Source organism: Neodiprion pinetum, chromosome 3 (assembly GCF_021155775.2).
Source record: "Neodiprion pinetum isolate iyNeoPine1 chromosome 3, iyNeoPine1.2, whole genome shotgun sequence".
In the NCBI taxonomy this organism is placed as follows: Eukaryota; Metazoa; Arthropoda; class Insecta; order Hymenoptera; family Diprionidae; genus Neodiprion; species Neodiprion pinetum.
In genome coordinates, this window is record NC_060234.1 from 23551051 (window position 1) to 23571755 (window position 20705).

General features: G+C 37.6%; 2 protein-coding genes across 3 annotated transcripts; both read left to right on the forward strand.

Annotated features, from left to right (window-relative positions):
- The first annotated feature begins 1509 nt into the window (after positions 1 to 1509).
- LOC124213578 (juvenile hormone epoxide hydrolase 1-like) lies at positions 1510 to 12121 on the forward strand. Of its 2 annotated transcripts, none has more exons than XM_046615010.2 (6): positions 1510 to 1770; positions 7690 to 7882; positions 8810 to 9158; positions 10520 to 10719; positions 11341 to 11575; positions 11802 to 12121. In XM_046615010.2, exons 1-6 carry the CDS (start codon positions 1594 to 1596, stop codon positions 12052 to 12054), a joined length of 1407 nt encoding a protein of 468 aa, XP_046470966.1. In that variant the 5' UTR covers positions 1510 to 1593; the 3' UTR covers positions 12055 to 12121. The 2 variants fall into 2 exon arrangements, with proteins under 2 accessions (XP_046470966.1, XP_046470968.1); XM_046615012.2 differs by lacking the exon at positions 1510 to 1770 and adding an exon at positions 1999 to 2137.
- A 4461-nt stretch (positions 12122 to 16582) lies between these two features.
- LOC124213580 (juvenile hormone epoxide hydrolase 1-like) lies at positions 16583 to 20485 on the forward strand. The gene is made up of 8 exons (XM_046615014.2): positions 16583 to 16877; positions 17179 to 17296; positions 17965 to 18157; positions 18258 to 18496; positions 18582 to 18697; positions 18776 to 18975; positions 19062 to 19296; positions 19398 to 20485. Exons 1-8 carry the CDS (start codon positions 16819 to 16821, stop codon positions 19633 to 19635), a joined length of 1398 nt encoding a protein of 465 aa, XP_046470970.1. The 5' UTR covers positions 16583 to 16818; the 3' UTR covers positions 19636 to 20485.
- Positions 20486 to 20705: the final 220 nt, after the last annotated feature.

A 20705-nucleotide genomic window follows, 5' to 3' on the forward strand; every position in this document is an offset into this window, starting at 1 on the left:
ATTATTATGTTGGTGCCCGGAAAAAATTTGTCTAGATTCCAAAAATAGGCAAATTGAAAGAAACTGTTTTATTCCAATTCTTAGTTCGAACAGGTTATACAACAATTTATATGAACTTCAACTTTCGGATAAAGAAGGGGTTAATTTAGCTCACCTTGATGGGGCCAGCCTTAGAAGTTCCCGCTGGTACGTATTTCGAGCTCTTAAAACATTGACAAAGAAAGTCGACTAAAGGTATAGTCCTTCACTATTTTTTTCCCATCACGACAAATACATCCCAAGATCGCTCACCACGTCACAATATCTATTTTTTTCAATCCTGAAAGGCTAATATCACGCAAACTATTCAGCATCAAAACCTTGGATATAGATTAGTAATTGCTTTGGGACAGTCAAGAACCAAAATCTCGTATGCTATCCAAACCGGTGACAGATGCGCAGAAAAGTAGGTGCGCTAAATAAGCTGGAACCCTCCACTATTCATTTCCCAATTAGTTATGATCGTTGGCACTGTTAAATGGTCGTCAAAAACTGGATTTGTGAGCAATCGAACGGTCGGAATATGTTCGGAGACTGTTCACAAACCCCAAAATAGTTATTTTCGCACAAGTGCGCACAAATTAGGGATTCCTTGAGGGGTGCAAAACTCAGACGAGTCGAAACGAAATGGGTAAATTTTAAAATCTCAAAATATTCCTTATAAGATATCCTCATTTTTCATTACCGTAGGATAATTTGCGTAAAAATGTTATTTTGCAGGACTGATCTCTGTAGGATTGGCCTAGCATTAAATATTTTTTTTTGTCGAATATAATTATCTAGATTAACTTCTTGTAGAAAGGATCCAACAAGATATCTCCCAAAGGAATGTTATTTTGTTGGAAATCATTCGTTCAATTTGTATTCGTTAATATTTGTAGAACTGCATATGTAAAATCAACCTGATGGTGAATTTATATAATATGCATCTCTGATACGTAGAACAATTTTTCTGCAGCAAGTATTATGTCCAATATTTCGTACGCAATATTCTTTGTGAAATTGCGCAGGGTAGAATATTTGTTCCGTAAAACTGTCGTATTTATGGAATAAAATTTCTGTCCAAAACATCCTTCGGAATACCATCGGTACAACATTCACTCTGCAGAATGAATTTTTGCAAAACCGGAAACCTGACCAACATCTCGAGTAGTATCACTCCGTGGAGAATTCGTACTCCGTATGTCTGCCGCTCGGTTGTTATCTGGAGTAAAAATATCCCATGAAAATCTGATCTGCTGGACTATAATTTCGTTGGAAAAATTTCGTGAAAAAGTATCAAAATCCACGAAGAATACTTTATACCCATGGACGAAAGCCAACGACGACCCGACCATTGGACCCGACAGCACATACACAGCGAAAGTGCGCATGATCGAGTAAACAAACTTAGGAATCGTCCCACAACTCGTCTTTCACCCATCCGAGGTGTAATCGCATTCGTTCCCGTCCTCATTGGCCGCGTCGATATCGTACGGCGCCGGTGCTTGCGGGTCAACCGGCGGCGCGGAAACTCCAGTACCAAGTTGGCAGCAGAGCTCGGTGGTCGTCGACATGGCTCTGGTTAAGTACGCCGTTCTGGGCGTGAGTCTGATTCTCGGAGTGTCTTACCTGTTCAACCGGGGCGGTAACCAGAAGGCCCCGCAGCTCGGCGACGCCTGGTGGGGCCCCGGGAGCGAGAAACCCGTTGACGAAGCCGTCAGACCCTTCAAGATCAAATTCTCGAACGAGGTGAGTTCCGTCGACGGATCACTACCGTACCTGCCGGAACACCGAGGACGCAGGAAATACGCGCACCTCGAATGCCGCGCGCCGATGGAAGAGACGAACGACGGTTCGAAATGAAACTGTAAATCCATGGAACTCGAGTGACTGAAACATTACTCTCGGACAGGGAGAAATCATCGCGCAAATTATCTCAATTCCATAGCATTTCGTTGGCTATCTCTCTCTTGATACGTACTTTCCATGGGATTCCAAACGATATTCAGTGATTTGTTGACATTTTCTGGGATTCTGTACAATTGACAAGAAATCAGTGAAAATTGCCTGGTATTGCTAGGAAATGATTGGTAATCAACGAAAGTCATGTGACAAGGTACAGAAATAGAAATAATCTCGAGATAATTGTCAGTCGAATTACTCGTTGTGAGTGTCCCTGCGGCGCATATGTAGTCGAGTGAGCATTTTCACGGTACTTTTTTCTCGACTGTACGCGAACCGCTGCGTAATGCATTGCGTCGTTTTTACACCGCATGCACATTCGATGTGGGAAATTATTCGCCGCCGGATAATTAGACACTTTTGTGTCGCAAACGCAATTTGAGGGGATGTCTGAATGCTTTTGGAAATGCCAACGGAGCGAGAAATTCGCATTTCACGCTTTTTTATCCTCAGTGTAGTGAAGCAGTTTGAAATATGGCGAATCACTGTGCTTGAGATTTTGATTGTGCGATCCCTGGAAAGAAGTTCGGGAAATTAACGTGAAAGGTTTTCACTTATAATTGAGGTTACGGCACGCTACTCGTAACATTTGATTCCTAGATTTATCCTATTTTTCGTTAATTTTGCAAACTTTATTCATTGTTCGTACTGCAAGCAAAATAGAAAACACCATAGGGGTTCGCAAAGTTTAAAATAGTTTCATGTGTCGGTGGGGGGAAAAAAGTGTAAATTATGATTTGCTTACTCGGTCAGTATTTTGACATGCTGAAGTACTTGGTTACAGGTAACCAAGTTCAATTTCAGAGCATCTACGTCGTGAAATATTGACAAACAAGCATATTATACCAGGTATACCTCACTTTTGGGGTTACTCTATTGTGACGAGCGTCGAAACAAGCCAATTTCCTAATTTAATATTATAATTGCGGATCTGCTTAGTGACGTAAATTGATATTATGATTGATGTAAGCGATAAAAAAGATTTTATTCACGAATCTTCATTAATTTAAAAAAATCTATAAAAGTGAAAAATCGACTCGTCGTGATCTTCCACGTAACGTAGAGCGCTCATCTTTCGCCAGAAGCTTTCTTTTAAGCTAAACAAACTTTTTAGGGGGTGCAATGATGGAAAATCGTAAATTATTTCTTCTGAAACACCCTAACGTATACGTTAAGCAGTGTGTTCAAAAAATTTGATTGGACAAAAATTCATTTTGATAAAGATGTGGTCAGTCGATGTACGTGATATCGCAAGTATCATTAATCCGGCAAAAAAAGCTCATCAACTACATTGTATTAGCTCGTGAAGTTTTTCGAAGCTCTCGACTCAGGAATACATTTTATTACGATTAATAATTATCGAACGAAAAATGAAAACGATGAAATTGTTCATCAGCCGAAAATTATCATTCCTTTAAATACGATTACCAAATTTCAAGTCGATTCATCGATTACAGCCTGAGGTATCGTGTACACCGTTTTGAAAAACAAAGTTTCGAGAAAAACGCACTTGAAGTTTAAGCACTGGTATCTCGATTAAAAATTTGTGTATAAACACACTCCTTAACGTGTGAATGAGTTGATATCAAAAAATTATTAATGTTGCAGCCGTATTTCTTCCTAAATTAATTTTTTTAAATTAGTCTGTTTCGTCGCACGTCACGCTTTAAGTCTCAACGGTCTTTACTAACAATTGTACAACTGTGTAACAGCGGCTTAAAAGATTTAGTGATTACATTAACATAACCAAGTTCAACCCAATTATTTGGTTTGTAGTACCGGAGTAGATTTCAACAGCAAACAATCCTCTTTATTCCATATTGAGCTAGTACAAAGGTGACTTTTGTTTTACTTTTGATGACAAGAGGCAAGTGAGTCTCTCTTACAGGTGCGTTTCAAAATTCTTGATTCCGTTTGTAAAGATGTTTCTCTGTAATTTATGAACACGGACATCGCAGCCAGCACGCAAAGGCATAACGCTCTTCTGTCGGAAATAATTCTGATGTCATTATGCGGTAATTTCTAATTTATATGGGAGCTGGAATTTTCATAAAACGCGACATATTACTCTTCGTATGCGGTAGTAGCGCGATTGCACGCCGTGGATAATACATGGAGCATTAATTCCATTTTAAACCGTCCTACGTCTGATCCCTACCATGAGCGATTTTATTTATTTTTAAGTATCGTGCGGGGTGTGCAAAAAAATCATGTTTCATTGAACTTTAGATTTTTTGGACCACGGGTTTGATTTTCCTGCTCCGAAAAATACAAACACAATTTTTGAATAACAGCCCTGATCGATTGGCTTCAAAGTTTTCTCACAAATTCTTTGTTGAGAAAAGAAAATTTTTAAACCAAGATAGAAAGTGAGAAAAATCACTAGCTTAGAAAAAAACACTGCCGGGAAACATAAAAATTTTCTTGTTGTCGTGAGCCAGTACTAATGATTATAAATCGTTAATTCAATCTGTGCTTCTTAGCCAAAACTATGCTTCCGGGTTCGGAATGAAGTTTGCTCGTCGTCAATATCGTTACGCTGTTTTCGCCTATAAGTGGAATAATCACTCTCAGTAGTTATACGTATATCCACTCGAGCTAGATCGTCTTGAGAGTATTTAAATATAATTCCGTGTTGGTATTCATCGCAGATTAGATCCTGTTCAATGTTGCAAAGCGTAACGATATTCGTAGCCAGATCAATGATAAAACATATACCGGCAGGCAGTTTACACATTGTGCCGAGATTTTTTATCGCATTAAGTGAAGTCGTTTTCGCACAAACCGGTTAATGAATAAATTCACATTTATGATGCTGCAAAGAACACACATCATGTTTTTTTCAACGTATCTTCAGAGTCGTTGAGAAAATATATTACGTCATTCCTCGTTCAAGAGGAAAAATGATGTCGATCGAATTATTTAAAATTAGCTTCAATTGTATTAACATAAATCAATGTAACAATGTGTAAAAAACAAGTTTGAACAAATGTCGTCTGAAAAATCGGTGTGCCTATTTTCGGAGAACGTCCTTTTTTCGGTTTACGATAGAACGTATAAAATGGTTGTGATCAACATTTATGGAATACATACTCATTCATTTTCATTCATTCTCGCGTACGCTCCAAAATTGGATTGACACAAATACGAAACATTCGATTTTGCATAGTTACAGCTAATTGTTTTGAGTAAAACTAATATATTCATCTCTGAAATCATTGCGACCCAATTTGTCACTTGATTTATACTCCAATTCAAACCAGTTGATTTTTACACTTGTTTTTATTGTTGGAATTATAATTTTTCAACAATTGAAATAAATGTCTACGACTATTTGTCACATCGTGAATTGTCTGTAAGAATAACGGAATAACATATAACTCTTGCTGCACTATTTATAAGATTCTATCATTTCGAAAGTATAATAATACAGAATGTACGGTGTTATCTTTAACGCGCGCTCTGACAGAATGATTCTTTTGTAATTTCTTCTTATCTCGTTATTGCAGAACATAGGACCTCTGTTCATTTTCAGACCGGAAACTCTCGCTCTCCAAGTGACAATGCCGGGATATTTTTCAACTTTCCCTGAAAACTGCGGTCGCAGGCAAACAAAAAATAACTGGCCGAGAACCACTGAATTATAAATATTTCAGATCAGTGACGTGGTTTTATGAATATACAACATGAACTCGATTAACCCTCGGTAGTCGCACTAGGCAGAATCGACCCGTCGATCAATTTTCGGCCTAAATATCTAATGGTTCTTGGCTGTGAACGATACTTTCAATCGTCACGTACAGTCCGGCATTTGAAATATCCCTTGTAGTTACAGACCGTTAATCATTTCAAGCAAGCGTCATTATTGCGAAGTACGGTGCTATTCTTTCCCCAAGAATTATTACATCTGCGGAGTATCACCTCAAAATTTTTATTAAAAATATAAAAAATTGATACAGTCCTGATTTTTAAAAAGTGTCTTTTTTTGTGCATTCACCTCTTGATTTTTTTATTATTTATTTTTTTTTTTTGACATGTTGCCGTTTGATTTCTTGTAAATCGGTTTCTCACACTTCATCTAAAATATTCAAAGCATATTCCGTAACTTCTTGATCCACCATCGTCCAATTGCAATTTCATCCGGAATGCAAATTAACCTGGCTTGTTGCGAAATATTATTATTTTTTATATATATATTTTTTTTTTTTTTGCTTCGGAAAAGAAATTTCACTATCAGCAATCCTCGCAATAATCTATTCAATCTGACTACATGCATACTCAAAAAATCTGTGGTGCATATAAAGAAGTGCATTCTGACCAAAACTCTAAGACTTTTTTGAACCAGTTGGAAAGTGAGAGTTTTGTATTTCTCTGGGGTGATATAATGACCATGCAATGGTTGTAAATAATGCTTTTTTATTTATAAGAACTGTGATGGATACTTGCACAGTCGTTAACAACTGTTTTTCACATTTAACAATATATCATACAATGCATGCTGTTCGGATTATCCCTGGATTTCATTTATCCAAATTCTCTTGTATTGTTTTCGAACGCTCGGTCAAAACAAGTCTGGTTAAGTGTATCTGGTTCATCTAATTGTATAAAGAAGTACAGCTTATTCTGTTCGCAAATGAATTCCCTATCCGTAGTCCCATACGGATCAACCTCTTTAGCCGCGTGTTGTCAGTGAATTAAAAAAAGGTCAACATTAATTACTGTGATGTAGTGTGAACTATAAACTTATGATTCGCTTATAATTATCGGAAAACCTCTACTGCGGTAAAAAATCCGTTTCAGGCGATTTATGACCAATGAATTTACGAACGAAGTGAAAAATCGATCCTTAAAATTGGGCACAATAATGTTTTTTTTTTTTTTATGTGACAAAGACTGTTCAATATATGCCACATATTTAGAGTTTAACTGTTCACAGCCAGGCTTCATCAGTTAAAATGTATGATGTATCATTTTTTCATGTTTACAGGGACGTTGCTTATCCATTGAATTTAGTAGGTTAAGATTTATTCGCATCTTCTAAGACTTTGGGAGAATTATTTTTCGATCAGACACGGGGAAAAGAATTACCGTTGCACTTACCGTTTTAAGAAGTGGCAAGTTTTTGTTGTTGACGTTACTGTACCATTTTCAAATCTGTAGCCCAATTCTCCATGGTAAATCGGACCGTTGATCTAAGATGTAAGAAACTTGCAGCCCTACCGTACGTAACATTAACTTTAACAACAAACTGTGCCGGTTCCCGACTTTCTCGGTAATTCATGGGAATTACAATTATAAAAAATGCAATACATCTTTATAAACCAGTACGCTTGAGGACAGATTGAAAGCAGGGTCTGGGTAGGAACTCCTCGTCTCCGTCCCTTCTCACAACCTCTAATACAATAATACAAACGCAAAAACGAGCGAATAGATTCTGAATAACGTTTTATACTCGAATTTCAACCACATCTGCGATTGAGACTTAATCTCATTGTCATACGAGAGAGCGAATGGATACAGTGACGATGTCTGAGCTGGAGGTTAGTAATCGGTGAAGTTTGTTGCGCAGATAATGCAAAAGAGAGGAAAGAGAGAGAGAGAGAGAGAGGGAGAGACTGAGAAAGGACGTCATTGATCGAAATAAGCGCCGATAGTCGTGTAGTCATGGCGTTGTAATACTGACAAGTATCACTGATCTGTGCGCAGGACATAAACGACCTGAAAGCACGCCTAAAGAACACGCGGAACTTGAAGACGGCTCTGGAAGGTACGGGATGGACTTACGGCGTGAACGGTGGCTTTGTGCCAACCATTATTGACCACTGGATGAACAAGTACAACTTTACTGAGCGACAAGAATACCTGAACAAGTATCCACAGTTCGTAACAAACATTCAAGGTAAACATACGAGATAGTAAATCTTTTAATTATCTAATCAAAGCTACACTGTACGAACTCCCTATCTTGAAGTGCTGACCGAACGGTATAATGACATGGCTTATTTTGATAGAAAGCATAATCATGTCAACTGGTCGAAGTCCGAAAAGAAACCCACTGAATGCTCAGACGCGTGTGTGTTTGCTTTTATCATTCAACGAATGCGGTTTGGATCGTATTTTTTTAAATCAAATCGATTATTACGTAACGCACTTTTTTCGTGCTCGAATTTTAAGGAATATTTATTTATAGGGGGTTTTCTAAGGAATCTGTAAAAAATGTCGTATTTGAATTCAAACGCTCGTTATCACCTGACAATAGTAACCCGACAAAGATGTGCAGAGATCAATTTTATGATCTGATGATTTTTTGTTGAGGCACGGAATGTGGTGTAGATTTTTTGAAACAACGAAAAATTTTTGGTGAAATCCAGTCAGATTTAGTTGAAATAACAAGATATTTCTTTCGTAGAAACCGTATAAAAATTTTTGGTTGGCTCGAACATCAGTTGTGGATTGTGAAGAGTTTCTGTTAACTAGCCTTTTTTTTTTTTGAATGACTTATTTTTGCAAGATGGTATCAGAGTCTTCACTCTGAATGGCTTTGCCTATGTTTTAGAAATCAATTTATCTTATCTGTACACGTTCCACACGAAAAGATGAAAACGTATATTGGATTTATCTAGATTTATGAAGATGAAAGATCAACTCACTCACGTTATTATATTTATATGTAAGATAAAAGATGATGTGAATTTGTTTTAGATGATTATCTTAGGGAAAAATTATCTATATAACGGACAACACTGCAGCTTTGTACTAAACTAAAAACCCTGGGAAACTTTTTCTTCCATTTTTGCGAAATTGATCCCCTTTACTCCCTTTGTAGGTCTGGACATTCACTTTCTGCACGTAAAACCGAATAATCCAGGTGGCAAGAAAGTTCTGCCTCTGCTCATTCAGCACGGATGGCCCGGTTCTGTGATTGAAATGTACAAAATCATACCAATACTGACGACCCCTCGCGATGAGTTCGACTTCGTGTTTGAAGTAATCGTCCCGTCACTCCCTGGCTATGGCTTCTCATCTGGAACAACGAAACCCGGTTTGGGCTCGGCGCAAATGGCCGTTATTTTGAAGAATCTGATGCTCAGACTTGGTTTCAAAAAATTCTACACTCAGGGCGGAGATTGGGGAGCTATTATCACTGCCAACCTTGCCTCCATGTTCCCACAACAGTAACTATACCTCAAATTATTCACTACTATGTATTAAAATCACACCTTCGCTGAATATGATACAGGATTCGCAGGAAAAAAAAATCAAATTGTCGTTGAATAGTTTTAGCAACGAAAAGTTGATTTTAAAGATTCGTAAGTTTTGAACAGTTCTGTGAGAGTAAATCCAATTCGAAATTCATTCTGCTGCATTCGAAGAAGCTTTTCCCCATAAGTACACCCGCGGTATTTTGAATGCTTTGTAACTTCGACGCAAATTCCTACCATTTTTTTTTTTTTGAATTTTTCGCAATGATTTTAGTGATTACACTCGTGGTATTCTTGCTGTGATTTTTTGGCAATTTGATCATCGTTGTTTAGTTGAAGACATTTTCTGGCGTGTTTAGACTAAATTGTTTTTCGAACCGACTGAATTACAAAAAAAAAAAAAAACCTATTTTACGGCTGAAGAACATCCTGAAAAATAAAAGTGCAGAGAGATGAAATAAGCGAGTAATGGGAAATATTAAAAGTTAATTGGAATCATCTATCTATACGGTGTATGGATCTGATCTGCGATTCGTTCGCTTGTACGTTATACGTACAACGATCGTGTGGTGGATATTTATACACACATTTTGCGCGTGTATATCCGCGTTGATTACTCAGATATATGTATATATACACATTATTTACGCAAAACTATCTTCGGACTGTAGCCTTTTTATGCTACACGCTTGAAAAATTCCATACTAACGTTGGCAAGTTTATTTATCCGAAAGATTAACGAATGAAAATGGTATATATGTGTATATAGGTAGGGGGCCATAATCTACAGCGAGATTTTCTACGGTTGAAAAATTGTTCTTTTATTTATTCTACTTCAAACTAGAACACTATGTTCAAAAATAATTATTATCATTTCATTAAGAATGAAAAGTGGGACTGCATTATACTTGGAGTAAAAAGACTACACAGTACGTTCAATACAATTTGTAACCATCGATTCAATTTCAACAGACACAAAATGCATCTGGAAATTCACCATTACGTTGAATCTGTAAAATTTGGAACAATCGAGAAATTTAGCAATCCAACGCATTTCTTGGCGATAAACTGAAGTGATATATTTGCCGGAGAAATTTTTTCAACTAACATCAGGCAGAAGTTGCAAACTTGATTGATATAGGCGATACTTATAATAAGTATAATCGTTTGTTTTACGGCGGGTTGTAAAGTAACGAGGGTTGGACTCCGTAATGTTACCGACCAAACGCAGCGTAAGCCCAACCAGCAATCGTTGGGTGAAGTAACAAACGTTACTCGCTCGTTTTACCGACAATTATACATTTTTATGACGCACTGTGTCAAAATCGTTTCAGCGTCCTCGGCATGCATTCAAACATGTGCATTGTCATGCAGCCTCAGACCTTCTTGACCACGTATATATACAGTTTCTGGCCATCAATGCTCATTCCTGAGGAGGACTATCACCTCATGTACCCGTTGAGCGAAAAATGGTCCCGGAGACTCGAAGAGTCTGGATATCTTCACATCCAGGCTACCAAACCCGACACTTTGGGTAAGAGTTATGCTTCAATTATTGTGATTTGTTTTTTTAAAGTTTCGAATCGTAGAGCCAGCGACATTTTTATTTATCAGTGCAAGTTTTTTTGAATTTTGTTTGCTTACATAGTACGCACGTAGAAATATCTTACTTATGCGTACGGTAAAATTCTGAACGACGCGTTCGATGACCTCTGTTGTTGAAAACTCTGTAATTTTTGTCGCTGTAAAGTTATCGCTAAACGACTGCAACGTTACGTAAAGGGTGTTCATGAAAGTTGAAATGTTATGGAAAACCTGACAAGTGATGTTGACGCTTCTTCATTTTTCAAAACTCTATTTAGTGTCGTGAAAGATCAGAGCGAACGGTAGTACAAACATCCTCGTAACTGTGAAAGACCGAATTTTTTCAAGATATTTCACGAGCCATATTCAATTCGTACTGTGAAATTATAATCTAGTCGAACTTGAATTTTTTTAATCGCTAACCTTACTTACGATTATTTCAAACAACTGAAAGGAATTAAGTAATGTATTCAACTTTGTGCTAAAGATTATCCCAAGTTTTTTTTAAATTAACCGAAAAATACCCTGAATCTAGTCTGACTCGTGATTGAAATTTGAATCATTCGTCTAGGGGTCGCCCTGACTGATTCGCCGGCTGGACTGGCCGCTTACATACTGGAGAAGTTCTCAACCGGTACAAACCCTGAATTAAGATTCAAGGATAACGGCGGATTACTCGACAAGTACTCGGCTGATGAACTCCTGGACAACGTGATGCTCTACTGGATCCCAAATTCGATGACGACCGCGATGCGGTTATACGCGGAACACTTCAGTGCAGCGCACATGGCACTGGGAATGGAATAGTGAGTAGTCGAGTTGCAAAATTTGTTGTCAAGTTCCGCGCGATATGGTCTAAAAACTTGCAACGTTGCGCAAATTTTGCTCAATTTTTCTCGACTCGAGTTTCACGCGATTTCGTCTAAAATCTCCAAGTTACTGCCACTCTTGTAGATTTCTATACGGATGAAAATTTCCTTGATTAATCGGGCGACGAAAATGTTTGATCTAATTGTCGATTTTATCACTCAGCGTACCGATCGATGTGCCGAGTGCATGTGCGCAGTTTCCTCACGAAATATCGTATCAACCGCCGTCGTTGCTGAGCGCGCGTTTCAAGAAGCTGATACGTGCGAGGAAAATGCCACGCGGTGGACACTTTGCTGCTTTTGAGGAACCGCAGCTCCTCGCGGACGAGATTTGGACATCGATCGGGATCATGGAAGCCGGTAGAAAGCAAAGCCAGGCTAGCAAGGCGAGCAAGGCGAGCAAGAAGTCGGCATAATTTTTTCATGTGATCGATAAGAAGTTCCATGGTGATTTTTTACTGAATAAATTTTCTTGGAAGTGTTTTTTTTTTTTCTACCAATGAACCTTGTCACCTCGTTTATCACGCGGTGTACCCATCGATGTAGATCGGTGGAAGTAACCGGCACTTGTTATAACCAAAGATCACCTCACGCGCAAGCTCCGGTGCAACGCGAGTGTGTGTTTACGTATGTCTGCTGATGGAAACAGATTGCGGCCTGCGCGATAAAAATAGGCACTATACCCGCCTTTCAAAGTCGTTCTGAGTTTCATCCAACACCCTATCACACGCAATCTTCGATGTTGTCTGGTCCATTCTGTACGTCGGATCTGTCGATCGATTCTAGTTTTATGGCGGTGTAAGTACCGACCGTCTTCAATATCACCGAGTTTTGATAAAATTTTTCACTAACTTTCTCTGGTTCTGAATTATCATACGATCAGGTTCAACTTTTAACGCGCAATTTTCAATCGAGATCAGGGCTTACTTTTGCCAATTCGCAAAAATATCTTTGCGCGTTTCAGGGATAATCAAGTATATATAAATTCAGTTTGGAACTCGCAACTGCGTTTACAACGTACGGCTAATATAATGAAATGAAACTTGAAATTATTTCCGCCAATTCGGGAACATTTCGTTTCAATTCACTACCGAAGTATCAAAATATCTTTCAAAGTGTGACATCGTTAGTTAATAAAAATTTTCAGTTTATATGAACTTTTTACTACGCATTTCGATTCATCGACGTTGAATTAACGTGATTTACGTTTGGTCAATTAATACCAATTCTTGAATCGGACCGTACACGGAAATTCTTGAAATATTTTTTGTAACACTTGTATGCAGCATGATATGACCAGAGTTATTTTATTGTAGAGCATGTTGAGAAAAACAACTTTGTCCTAAAATTTTCATAAAAATGTAAACTCAGGTGCAAAAATAATTCTTCTTGGAGCCTTTAACTTGAATTGTAATTTCCTAATCATGACAACATGCTCCTTAGAAAATATTCAAGATATCTAACTATGAGAAATGATTTTTCACAGATCTTACCTTATCGCATTTGCAATATGTACCAGTAAACTGTTTTAAAGTAGTACTCGAGTCCTGTCGGAACTTTTTTCGACAATTGACGCGAAAAGAGATCAGATATTTACATGCTCCTTAATTATGCTGGCAAATATGCTGCACTTATACTTGTAATATATATATATTTGATATCACTTTTAGTGAAGTGAATTTCTCCCTCTTTATTACTATTATTCATAATACATGTTTCATCCATTGACTGTAATGTGATAGTGTAAAAACCGGCGAAATCGCATTTGACATTTTTCTCACTGTGAATACGATTAATTGTATCATCGAAAATAACATTTAATTTATTTTTCAGACGACTGAATTTGCAGTGTATAGGTTAAAACTGATTATTACATAGGGTTGAATATTACAAGGTTGAAGTCAGTAACGTTGACATAACGAAACACAAGCAAAGAATGAAGGTTTACCGAAATTCAGACAATCACTAAGTTGCAAAAAAACGATTTTTCCCGAAACAGCATCGTTGCATCAACGTTACGAACTCCAACTACCTTAATTAATATTTAAGAATTAACTATTTATATCATTATGATGTATAATACGTCGTCTCACTTTCGCAACAACGTGAATTACGAAGGTCAAGAGCAAGAAAATAAAAAACTTGATAAATTGCAGTGCATAATTATCTCCAGGAACAAACGCGGTTTAATATTATAATATCTGCAGCATTTGCTGGATTATCGTAATGCCTTACGTAATGTACATACATACACACATAATATACTTACAAAATCGTGACAATTAAATATTTTCTCAGTGTATCAATCACCCGTTTATAATGTTCTTCAAGTTTCCCTCCCTCAGTAATTCTCGCTATTTGTAAATCCGCGTAACTTCCGGTCCACCTAGGCAGAAGCCGTAGAAGCTGATGCATATAGAGTTGAGACTCTAAAAATCCGACAACAAACTGTCAGTATAGTTCTATGCAATCGCCGTGGGATTCCGTAATTTGTGTAATTACAGCTACGTGGCTTTCTGCTTATTACAGACTGCATGTTGTGCGTTACGAGGTTTTACTCATGGCTAACAGCTAACAAAGTTCGAGCAAAACACGCGCTTTCTATCGCTATCACTCAAAGACCGTTAAATATTCCAGCCAGGCTTGACGACTTTTGTCTGGACGGCGTGGAACTCTCCATACACGAAATTACCACAAGTATGGATAATATCGATACGCGGGAAATTTTTTATTTTAAAAAAGCAAACTTCAATTTCTCTTTTTCACCAAGAAAAGATTTGTTTTCGTGAAGATTTTTATTACCGAGATTTTCATACCAGTAGCGCTGGCGACTTTTATGTGAAGCGTGTGGAAAACTCCACAACCTAATTATTCACTGCGTGTGAATTTCAAACCTTGAAATATTGTTTCAAATTTTGAATTTTAAAGCTAGATTTATGTGAACATCCGAATAACCGACCGACGATACTCGTATACTTGTCATTCTAATTTCTATCTTACAGGATAAAATTTCATCGGATGACCGATGAAATTTAAACGTAATTCGGACTTTCTTTCTTTGCATGCCTGAAATAAATCAAATAAAAACAACTTTTCCCCAGGTTTTCAAATTTTGACAGTACATATGTGTATTGAAAAAAAATGTGAACCTTGAATAAACTTTTCGCGGAAGATTGAGTTTCTTGTGCGTACACTTTTATTGCAAATGGTTGAAATTTTTTCTCCATACACGTATACTAGCGTAATATAAAAATTATCAGACTTATCTTCTCATTTCAAATTTTTTACTCAAAACAAAAACGCGGTATTTATAGAATCTTCCCCATTCGCAACTTCGATCGTCCGAAAGAACTCCGCACCCTGAGATTGCTCAAGTCGCCGACCCTGATTCCAGTAATCGGTATCCAGTTAACCCTTGAGCTCTGAAGTTGCGTTTGATATTTTTAGTACTGATCAATACATTGTTGCAATCTCTTATGATTCCTTTGCTGACATTTCGCTGTTGTCAAAACATTCCGTGTGTTATAAACATTTATCTCTACTGTACTAAAAAAAAAAAAAATTAGACCGATGAAAAGCGTTATTGATTTATTGAGTTGAGTAAATCGAGCACACTTTTAGCACAGCATCATGTCTACTCTTTTCGACACATACGTTGCATCAAATTTGCATCCGACTTCGGTTAACAGTACTTGTTAAACATATTCGCTATCTGCATTGATATTTTCGGGATGAACTAATTCGGGCGAAAATTAGAGAGATTCGAGCGATTTCATTTGAATGTCGGACGAATTTTCCTTACGTTCGAAGTTGGAAGACTCGCTTTGAACATTTTCTTTAAACGGCGTAATGGCAATGTATGACATACCTATGTACACTTGGTCTAGAAATCAGTTTATTCGATCGGAGTTGTGAAGGTGCTGCTTATCAGTTTAAGCCCGCAACGTGACATCAGAAAATTGGAGATAAAGAACCTGCAGTGTCATCGATCCTCAGGCATGACGTAAAACAAATATTGAATGTAACGTTCGGTGAATAAAACATATATTATTTGTAAATTCCTATAATTTCCGAACATTGACCCTTGGGATGTTTAATCAATGTTTGCAGAAACCGTTTCTTTCGACGGCCTACTATTACTACTTTCAACTAATTGATAACAATTTTTCAACAAACGCATAAAATTCAAGCCTACTTATTGACACGATTTGTTCTCCGAAGTTTCTGGGAATCGTTAAACATAATATGACGATTACAGCCTGCGTGGCTAATGATTATTCCATCGGGGAAAACGGTGAGAATTTAGTCTCGTGATTGTAGGAAGGTATCAAACGATCCGAGTTTCAAACAAACCGAACACCGCGTCAGATATAATTCAAGGTTATATCCAACGTTTGATGAAAGTGCGGATCATCGTGAAACTGCAAGTTGTCTCAACATTACTTCACTAGTCAAAAACACCTACGAATCAATCTCATGATGATAATACAATTACACGAAAAAATATGGTTCATTCTCTCGCAATTATGGGCTGCTTTTTCCAGAATACCATTAGACGCGGCCTTGTGTGAAATTTTTTTGAAATTGACAAGTCTTACTGTTTTAAAGGTGCTTCAAACATACCTGTAAATGAAAACCTTGAATTGCACAAAAATTTAAAATTCGAGCAATCACTGTGATTTTCCATTGAACGCTTCACCGTATTATAAGTTTACTGACGATATTTACGCTGTTTTCAGCCAAAAATTATGATGAAACTTTTGTTTTTAGAAGTTAAAAAATTTCATTAAACACTGTGTGAATTGAACAATGATAACAGAAATGGCATGAAAAATTTCTCTCCTCCTCGTAGTACGGAAATGTGATAGATAAGCTGACTAAGAACAGTGTACCGCACACTAGGTGCAGTACACACCTAGCTGGTAGTATCTCGGGCAAAAAGTTGACGTCAGAAGCAATTACTGATACAGTTAAAATACACTGTCATCGTGACTAGAGGCTATCATTCTGTACATTTCAGAATAGAGCCTGTGGTCGACTCTTCAAATCCTCTTGGACAGTGGTTAAGATAGCAGTTATACCTACGACCGCCAAGACTCGTGCACCACGAAGTAGTTGATCGAAGTTTGAGCCGCGTACAGCGAACACTGTTTTGATCGTGCTATCGGTACTCTGGGAAAATGTGGAAGCTTGCACTTGTGTCGGTGCTACTTGTCTATGGAGTCGCAAAATACCTTGGGTGAGTGATATGTGACTCGATACTTGTGATTGATCGCAAATTGAACCGTCTACTGGTTGTTGTATAAGATACATCGATTGGACGATGAAATTGTGGATCAATAAATCAACGTGACTAAAATTTTGACGGTCTGCCAGATTCAAATTGTTTGGCAGCGGTGTAAAAAATTTTTAAAATTTTAAAAATCAACTGCAGTGCATATTGCACAACTTAGTCACGAAAGATGAAACATTGTTTTGGGGAATCTGGGGTTAAGTATGTGATTTTTCGCTAATCTAATAGTGAGACTTGGTCTTTTTAGATCCACGACGGAGCCTGAAACACTAACTTCACCAAGTAGCGAAAACTGGGGACCGGGAGAATTAGGTGGCAAAATCGACGAAAGCATTCGACCGTTTAAAATTGACGTTTCGAAAAAGGTCATTGATTGATATATACGTACTAATGTGTGGGTATTTCTCATCAAATTCTGAAGTTTAAGTCCCGAGTCACTAGTGCTGAGTCATATGCATTTATTATCGAGGTAACATTTTTCTTTAAATGCAATTTATTGACACTAAGATTCTTAAAAACAAAAATCAAGACATCGTCATGGAGAAAAGTTTTTTTTTTGTCAATTCATTGTTCTAAAAGTCATTCCCTTACCTTGTCCCTTAGTCCGAGAGCAATAGCAAAAAGCTGTTCATGTCAAACAGAACAATATTCTTGTTGATTAAATATTGCTAAAATGTACGAAAATAAGTGTTAATAGAAGAATACCAAAATCGTCAGAATTCGTCTGGATAATATAGAATCGTATACAGAGTCTAGAGTCTGCCGTTCCACGTTTTGACCTTTCTATATTTTGTCTTTCTGTACTTCTACCTTCTATATTTTCAATTTTATATCCCTGGATTTTATACATTATGATAATTCTACGAATCAGATGTTCGCGTCTTTGCAAATTTGATATTTTGGTCCTTCTATCAATCAGCCATTCTGATTTTTCAACCCTATCCGATGAGAAATACCCGTGTAATTCTTGTGAATAAATTTTAATGTTTGTGGCCAAGCAGATTGACATGTACTCTGAAAACAATTTCAACAGGTTATTGATGATCTGAAAGCCCGATTGAACAGAACACGGACTCTTAGAAAACCGCTAGAGGGTGTAGGATGGACTTACGGTATCAACAGCGACTATTTTGAAACTATAATAGAGTACTGGAGGACAAAGTACGATTGGACCAAACGCCAAACACTCCTCAACAAATACCCCCAGTTCAAGACAAACATTCAAGGTGAAAACGCGCAGCCGTAGTTTTAATTATAGATGCAAAAACAAAAAACTTCTAAAGATGCTTAAAATTGATCTTGATGGTGGACATTTACTTGCCACAGGCTTGGACATCCACTTCTACCATGTGAAGCCCACGGTGCCTAAAGACCGTTCAGTGCGGGTCCTTCCTCTGTTACTGGTTCACGGCTGGCCCGGATCTGTTGTTGAATTCCAAAAGATCATTCCTCAGCTCACAACTCCGCGCCCTGATCGAGACTTTGTCTTCGAATTGATCGTGCCGTCACTTCCAGGTTACGGATTTTCCGATGGCTCAGTTCGTCCTGGAATGGGCTCTGCACATGTACGATGAAGACGTACACTCACCCGATTTTTGTAACTTGAATCGAGTATCGTAGCTTCTCATTATTAATTTTAAAAATCCGTAGGTGGCAGTGATAATGATGAATTTGATGAACAGACTAGGTTATGAAAAATTCTATACACAAGGTGGGGATTGGGGAAGCAGCGTCGTCACACAAATGGGAATCTTCTATCCTACAAGGTACCTGAACGCTTGATAGAAAATATTAATTCCAGACGTAGGAACAAAATTTCAATCGTGATGTTTGAACCGTTTCAGAGTTTTCGGAACACATTTGAATTTCTGTATGGTCAGAACAGGCTCGTCAATTTTTTGGAGTATTATTGGCTCCTACATTCCGTCGCTTATTGTTAGTGATGAGCATTGGTCTAAAATGTACCCTCTCAGCCATCATTATTCCCGTCTTCTCGAAGAGACCGGATACGCGCACTTGCAGTCGACTAAACCCGACACCATTGGTAAGATCGAGAAATCCGTAATGTTTTCGACTACCAAGGATTAAAAGGTTCGTAGAAGTCCATGATGATGTTTTTAATTTTCACAGGCGTCGCTCTATCCGACTCTCCAGCCGGTCTGGCTGCCTACATTTTGGAGAAGTTTAGCACCTGGACGAATCCCGAGTACAGATTCAGCCAAGACGGTAAATTACTCGAGAAGTTCACCATCGACGAACTCTTGGACAACGTTATGGTCTATTGGGTAACAAACTCAATAACGACCAGCATGCGTTTATACGCCGAGAGTTTCAACTCGGCACACCGAAAGCTGGCGGTAGATGAGTGAGTGGCCAAATAAAGCGATGTTCAAATAGTTCTACGTGTAAAATAATTCCAAGAGAGAGTATCTCGTGAATCATAATCGTTCGTTTCGATGGTTTCAGACTTCCTTTGCACACACCGTCAGCTTGTGCTCTTTTCCCACATGAAATCACGTATCATCCAGAGTCCCTCCTGCGGGCCAAGTATCTAAATTTAATCCAAGCGAATCATCTGGCCCGTGGTGGGCACTTCGCCGCTTTTGAAGAACCTCAGCTTCTCGCTGATGATGTGTGGTCCTTTGTTGATAAGGTGGAAGCCAGACGAAAGACTGAAAAGATCTCTAAATCAACGGAGTTATGAACAATGCGTCGTTATAGATTAAGGCATCACGGTAGGGTTGTACTTTAATAAAAAGTTTGAAACTATCGTGATGATAATCTATGATTTTCATTCATCTAGATATGTTTGTCTCTAGTCATCCTGAAACTCTGGAGAGCTATGTATCATTGAGATAGTTTTGGTGACTGCAAAAATGTACGTAATAAAAATGTACAAAAATGAGAAAATGGCATTTATCATATATGGAACAAAGTAAACGTCTCACATTTTAAATTAGTGATAACTTCAAGAATAAATTTAATCATTGTTCACCTGAGAGTCTCAAATAAACTATGTTCAATCCTACAACCAATATTAAGCTATAAATAATCGATGCATCGATTACTCGAGTCCAAAAAAATAATCGAACACGACTCGATTGAATCGGTGAAAATGAATCCGCGAATCGATTATTTCGTATTTTTTTTTGAAACAACGCATATGATACAAAAATTTCGTAAATTTCAGTATGTAGTCTTAATAGCGGAAAAGTTTTTAGATGATTTATAGTTTCATTAAAAATATTTATCAATTTCAGGTGAAAACATTCATTTATCTTCCACTTATTACATCAAATAGGTATTTAGTAAGTAAGACAATAATAATAATTGATACTCTAATTACGTAAATTAATATTGCACTGCGTCATTTATGGGAGTAAAAAAAAAAAATGTATTTTGAGGAAAAATAATCGAGTCAGTCGATTAATCGATTATACTCGATTAATCAGGAAAAAATAATCGATTAAATCGAATATATGCCTAGTGTACCAATAAAGCATGAGATTTTTTCACTGTAATGAATGTAGCTGGAGTTTGCAAAACTGACCAATCAAAATGTCGAATCTACTTTTCACGTATTAGTTACTTTCATTCGTACTCGTAAATTACCATAATATATTATAGATTAATAGGGTTTTCCATAAACTACGTAGCTCAATTTGGATTATTTTTAACCCATCCCCCTTCCGTAGTCTAGTGTACCTTTTTATCAAACAACCCCCTCCCTCTCCGAAACTACCTGCGTAGTTTATGGATAGCTCCTGTGTGGTG